The sequence below is a fragment of the Pogona vitticeps genome, chromosome 7 (assembly GCF_051106095.1).
Source record: "Pogona vitticeps strain Pit_001003342236 chromosome 7, PviZW2.1, whole genome shotgun sequence".
Classification (NCBI taxonomy): Eukaryota; Metazoa; Chordata; class Lepidosauria; order Squamata; family Agamidae; genus Pogona; species Pogona vitticeps.
The window spans coordinates 15,627,015-15,633,261 of record NC_135789.1 but is presented as its reverse complement, the minus strand read 5'-3'; the positions used below and the strand labels follow the sequence as shown (position 1 = coordinate 15,633,261).

At 49.8% G+C, this 6,247-nt stretch overlaps 1 protein-coding gene across 1 annotated transcript; it reads right to left on the bottom strand.

Annotated features, from left to right (window-relative positions):
• Window positions 1-623: 623 nt before the first annotated feature.
• IZUMO4 (IZUMO family member 4) lies at window positions 624-6,180 on the bottom strand. The gene is made up of 10 exons (XM_078378829.1): window positions 5,747-6,180; window positions 5,086-5,166; window positions 4,317-4,388; window positions 4,146-4,172; window positions 3,070-3,445; window positions 2,645-2,659; window positions 2,301-2,348; window positions 1,809-1,826; window positions 1,461-1,483; window positions 624-785 (listed from the first exon to the last, which is right to left on the bottom strand). Exons 1-5 carry the CDS (start codon window positions 5,982-5,984, stop codon window positions 3,366-3,368), a joined length of 498 nt encoding a protein of 165 aa, XP_078234955.1. The 5' UTR covers window positions 5,985-6,180; the 3' UTR covers window positions 624-785; window positions 1,461-1,483; window positions 1,809-1,826; window positions 2,301-2,348; window positions 2,645-2,659; window positions 3,070-3,365.
• Window positions 6,181-6,247: the final 67 nt, after the last annotated feature.

The following is a 6,247-nucleotide window of genomic DNA, read 5'->3' as shown; positions in this document are numbered from 1 at the left end:
ACTCACCCACCCCTCCCGATGAGCAGAATTACGAGCCGTATTTAAAGTGCGCCCCAATTTACGAAGCCATTCAAAAGCACTTCGTTGGGGGGCCAGTCTACGTTTGGATTGTGCACGAATCCCCGTTGAAATATGGCCTGGAGTGCGGAAGAAGGCCACACGGTTTGTTCCCTTTTTGTTCCTGCGTTAGGGCCGTGGCCTCCAGGGTGAACCTCTCTGCCAGGCCTGCTGATATAAAACCAGGGTCAAAAATGGATCCTGAGGGAAAACGGCTAAGAAGTGCAACCAATTTAAAAGTAGCCGAGGACACAAAACATAACAGACTCCAGCCAAATGGTGTTTTACTACTCTTTCTAAAAGCTTTTGTGAGTTTTTACAGCCCATGAATGCAACCGGGGTTTTCTTGGGGAGAAAATGCAACAGAATTGGATGTGTTCTTTTTTGTCTTCCAGACCTGTATCACTTTGAGCTTTCCCGACACGAGAGAGAAAAAATGATTTAATTTCCCTTTCTCCCCCCCCCCCTCCTAACCTCGCTGAACGCCAACAGAATCCACAGATGATCCGGAGGCGAGGACCCGGCTGGACAGGGGCCGCATGGGTCAGTTACCACAGGACTATCGGTCACTTACATAATTTTATTTGAGGTGCCAAATTGTGGCCTCTTGCCATTTACAGAAATCCTTCAGCAGCTCGGGGCGAGTAACTGTAGGGCTTTCATCTCCCCTTCCAGCTCCTTCAGGGCCATGATGTTGAGCCAGTTTTTGTACAGAGTTCGTCGTATATCTGGAAGAAGAAAAGCTAGTCAGGGAACAAAGGCTGCGTTTGCCCACTCTTATTTCAGTCCTGCCCTCCATCCCCAGAATATTTATTCCTGGCTTTGGATCACACGGCCAAAATCCAACAGCTGGGCCTAAACTAGAGTTAAACCCGCTGCATCGGGAGGATTTGTGGGGTTGGTTAATTCAGTGGGTCTACTCTGAATGGAGGAAATTACAGGATGGGGACCTCTGGCTTTCTGTCCACAATTTATGACATTAAAAAAAATTTAAGGAGATTTCCATCTTAAAACAGTGGCTATTTGGAGTCAGTTAAACATTATTATGGGGTGGGTGCTAGAACCCAGTGGTCTCTAAAGTTTCTGTCCATCTGCCTTGAAGATGCCTGGTGTGTACATAATCCAGGAAACCTTATTTTTGCAACTGTTCTGTTTGTGCTCTAACTGCTGACGAATTTTGCTTCGCCTCAGACATGAGATGTATCAAATTCAGTAAGAATTTCCAATTTGGCCCAAAGCTTCCCAGATTAAGAGCTTGACTAGCTTTCCTTAGAACATTTCAAGATAATAGAAATACTGGTTACCGGAGGGGGTGGTATTGAAACTTTATTGTTTCTAGTAGGGGAAACCCGGGCAGGCACATTGGTTGCCAATTTTAAGAAATGGCTATTAGTAAAACTTACTTGTAAAGTTGAGATTCTCTGGACTAAAAAGAGAGAACAAGGGAGGGAGAATAAAACCATGTCAAATTTAATACAAGAATTCGGAGACACCCTTGCTAGATCGATCGATCTATCTTGCAAACAAGCCTGCTTCTCCTTTTCCAAAACCTAGTGCTCTCCAGTTCTCTTCAAACCACAACACCAATCATCCCCAGCCATCAAACGTCCTCCACAAAGTGAGACATTCGCTCCCTCGAATCATGAATCCCTCATTTTGCTTCTGTATATGGCATGTGGACGCTCAGCACACAGATGTACTGTAAATCCTATAAGCCTCAGCACCGTACTTTTCTGGTGAGGGTTACGTACCTTTTCGACGCGCAGTGGCTGCAGCAAAAGCGAGAAAGACAAGAGTCAAAGGGGATCAGCAGAAGTTTCTAAAAGTTTCCAAACCTTGCTCACAAATCATTTCCTGCTGAGGTTTGCCTCTCTGGTCTCTACTTTTTGCAAAGAAACGGCACACTATCACGGGGGTCAGCAGTCTGTAGTTAAAATCACAGCCTTGGTGATGGAGACAGCAAACTTTTTTAAAGGATGCTGGGACTTGAGAGCTTTCAAGCTGGGATCAGGAGCCTGCAGGATGACCCCTTTCCCTAACTGGCATGTGGGGTGTGCCCAACAGGAGATAAGGCCCCCCTGTGCTTTACGAGAAAGGACTTGGGTTGCCCACCCACCAGCCCAGACCACCCGGCCTTTGCCCAGCTTGGAAGTGGGCCCGATTCTCCTTCGTTTCTCCTGCACCCACTGGCCTGTTCAGATCCCTCAGTTTCCCCAGGGCCGTTCAAGGAAATGGGCACTTACCTAAATCCAGGGAGTTGCTTCAGGCCCCTCTCCCACTTGTCTGGCTGCCTGTAGATGCAACAGCCATGTTTTTTAGAAATCGGGGGGGGGGGATAGATCTTTGCAACGTGATGCCTGCTGGAAGTATTGATAACCCCATCCGCACCTCTTTCCCTGTATCATCTCTGTTTGGTTTCATAAAGGGGTGAAGGAAGGACCGCTCTGTGCCTAAGCAGGGCGGATGCGTTCAGGAGCATTTACTGGCTCTGAGGAACTCCATTGGGGTCACAGAATTATTTTCTACAGAAAGTTAAAAGATCAAGAAGACCCTGAGTTACAAAGAGGTGTAAAAATTCCCAACTTACGTGCGTAAATTGTTTCTGAAAGAGAAAAGAGGGCGGGAGGGAGAGAAAAACCAGAGATCGGGTGAGAATCAGCATTTCAGACTAAGGTTCTTTCTAGTTCTTACGGGGCTTATCCCTCGAGACACGCAAATGTTTCAGGGCTTCCTCCCTGCATGCAAAGGGAGCCACGCTTTCTCCACGCTAACAATCAAAAGTTGACTGAGGCATGGTTGCATAGACGAAACCGTCTTTTCCTCTTAGAAATGCCTTTATTGATTCAGATGGGAAAGGAGGGTCTCCTCTGGTGGAGGCTCCAGCTTAGCTGCACCATTGGCTCTGTGTGCGCCAACCAATAGGCCTAACCGTCCCCTCCCAAGTGCCATTTTGGACATGCCCCCTACCTCCCCCCCCTCCAGAAACCTCCATGCCTGTTCCTGGGGACTCACATGTGCTTATAGAGACCTTTGAGAGCTTCTTCCCATTTCTCAGAAGACCTGTCGGAGAAATGGAATGTGAGAAGTCAGGTTTGGAAGCAATGCCTTACAAGTAACTTTATCACTTTCCCATGGGCTGCATCTTGTGCATAAGCTGCAGCAAAAACCCTATTTACAGGCTGCGAAATATATGCAATGGCGCCAACCGCCTGCGAGTCCTTTCCCATCCCGCATTCTCTTTGCTACCCAGTTCCTGCCTTATCCCTCCTTTCCCAAAAAGAAAAAAAAAGAGAAGAAAAAGATCATCCTTACTCGCAATTATATCCAAAACAAATTGGTTTGGTCTTGTTGCACGTTTCACAAGAGATCGCTTCATACTCGTTTATTCCTGGGGAGGAGCGGGGGAAAGAAAAGGTTGAAAATCAGTTGAAAAGTAAAGAAAAAGAGAGGGAAGCCCCCTACGAAATGCAAACACACATACTTTGGCAGGATCAAGGCATAATGCGACCTTCCTGCCTACAACGCCCATCATCCCTTACCATCGGCTGGGTGGAGGGGGGCTACTGGGATTTGTAGTCCAAAAAATTCTGGAGGGCTGCTGTTTTGAGAACCTGGGAGGGGAGTTTGCTGCGCTGAAAAGCACGTCTGCAGCCTACTCAAGGGGGAAAACAAAATAAGTAACAAGTGCCCTTTTGAAACAGAACTGGAGCAGTAATGAAATACCTCGGAGGGCAGCTGGAACTTCTTTAAGTGTAGAGCAAAGTGCTTTTTGAAAATAAGGCTTTGGCACTTGAGATTAAGCAAAAGAACCAAAGCACCATAAAAGAGTGCAAGAGAGAAGCCATGCATGCCCCAAGTAGCAAAAGGACGATCAGATGGATTTTCATTCTTGAAGTCACCCCACTGGAACGCTGCTCCCGGGTGGTTTAAAAAAACTGGGGTTTCAAACATGGCAGGATGGGTGTCGGGCAGCAAAGAGCCATGATGGGGAATGTGCTTACTCTCGGGAAGGCTGACTCCTGAATAAAATATTCCCTGAGTGTTACACCGCACGTTTTTTTTTTTCTTTGAGGACTGGGGTCACTTACCACAGTGGCGTTCACACTTCACTTTGCCTAAATGGGGAAGGAGGGGGCAAAAGAGAGATGGGGGGGTGGTTATTGCAACTTGATAATGTTTCTTTCCCCCTGAACTGTATGCAGGTCCATCCTTGAAGGAATGGACTCAAAAGGAAAGGGATGTGTAAAAAAAAAACTCACTTTCGATGATGCCATTCCGTAGCATTTTGACTTGTTCCTCGAAAATGGACTGTAGGATTTCCGGAAGAAGCCCTGGGGAAATGGGGGGAGAGAAAAAGGAAAGCCAGTCTTACAGGAAGGAAAGCAAGGAGCTGCTTTACACCCATTCTGCTCAAGGTCCAGGGGAACAACCACCGCGTCTTGGAGGTTCTGGGTTCGGATCCTGCTCGGGGCCCATTTTATTGCTGCTTATGTTGGCACTTTGTGTGCCCGACTTTCCGCCAAAGACATCGCCCTCCACGTGGTTTGTGGTCTGAACGTGGCCCGAATCCTGGCACAAGAAACTTGGCACAACTCTCGGTAGCAAACTGCCCTGAGTTAAGATGTCGGTGTAGACATTTCTGGTGGTGTGTCGAGTTTGCACAGCCTGGGTGTGCAAGGAAAAAAAATGCTTCAACTAACCCCTGTAAACATGGGGCCTTTCCCCACCGGAAATTTGGCCCTACTGCAGTTTGCCAGGGGGCAGAGTGTAAATAATAGGATTCGGGCCCTTATATGATGCAGTTGTTTCATTACAAAGAAAATAAACCTATCTGATGGGTAAGCGATCAATATTCAAAGGCCCCTGTGGTTCCAAGAGCATCGTCTCATGACATTTTGTGGGCAGCGTTGGCTGCCCGCAAGGCGCGCATTTTGACAGTGGACGTGGGGAACGCAGCCGAGAAATATTTGTGGGAATGGGGCCCTGTCCAAGACCACCCCACGATTCAAGGTAGGCGTCTCTATTTACCCGACTTGTACGTGTGTCCTTTGAACAACAGGTCCAGCTTGGCGTACACTTGCGTCGCTATCTCCTGCAGTTTATCCATCGCTGAGGGGGGGGAAAGGGGAGAAATTGGTTTGTGCATCGGGCATCCCGGAATCTGTGCCATTTTAGACTTCCTAGGACAGCGGGCGAAACACCGGTATTTTCAGGGCCTCATTGGGTGCAAAGCAGAGCACAAAGGCTGGCATTTGGTTTTTGCTAGGTCAGCCTGGGGGTGGGCTGGATGGCCTTCGGGGTCCCTTCCCATTCTATAAATCTACCCCTGCGGTGTCTAAAGAAGCAAAGTCTTACAGGCTAAGCTGGCATGGTTGCAAAAAAAGGGCATTTTAAACGCAACTGGCAGCACTTCCCCTTTGGAAAATGTCACCTCTTGCATCACGGCCTGTAAAGCTCCACCTCTTGCATTACGGCCTGTAAAGGCACGGCAAAGGGAACCTGTAAATGGCCACCTTGGAAATGAAGGCCTCTTCCCCCAAGAGGGGCCCAGCGGAGTCCGGCCACCTCTGGAGGGCTGCAATCACACGCCACACGCAACCCCCTGACCTGGCCGGCCACTCTATGCATGTGGGTGAGGTCAGGCGGAGGGGGAGAGGTTCTTCCTGAGAGGTGCGGGGCAACGACTCACGGATCTCTGCCGGCACCCCAAGCTGCAACTCCTGGACGGTGTCCCGGGCCCAGCCCCGCAGCCTCCGGCCCGCGGCCGGCACGTCCCCCAGCCCCCAGGACTTGCGGCTCAAGTGCGGGGCGTAGGAGGCGAAGTGAAGGTTGAAATTAGGGTCGCACTGCAGGCAAGACCAGGAAGACGGGATCGGGCCCAGGATCAGCACCGCCACCAAGGCCAGGCACGGGCAGTGGCAACCCATGCCTGGGCTGGCCGTCTTGGTTCCATCGGATGACCTCGTCCCGCCTGACAATGGAGGCGTCGCCCACCCGGGGTGTGTATGTATGTGTGTGTGTGTTCTGGTTCTAGAGCACGCTCTGGAACCCCAGGCATCCCACAAAGCAGCCCTCGAATCCCACCCCGCTTCTCCGCAGCGAATTCCCACCCCATCGCCCCGTTGCCCGATTGATTGCCCATCCCAAATCACCCCAATGAGGCCACACCGAGTCCCATCAGCCACCCATC

What these genes read in the sequence shown, in the direction of transcription:
- IZUMO4 (XM_078378829.1), bottom strand. Translation starts at nt 5,984, where the DNA reads ATGGGTTGCCACTGCCCGTGCCTGGCCTTGGTGGCGGTGCTGATCCTG. An exon ending in TGGGGTGCCGGCAGAGATCC is followed by an intron (nt 5,167 to 5,746) that starts GTGAGTCGTTGC and finishes CCCCCCCCTCAG; the next exon opens with CGATGGATAAACTGCAGGAG. An exon ending in AGGACACACGTACAAGTCGG is followed by an intron (nt 4,389 to 5,085) that starts GTAAATAGAGAC and finishes CCATTTCCCCAG; the next exon opens with GGCTTCTTCCGGAAATCCTA.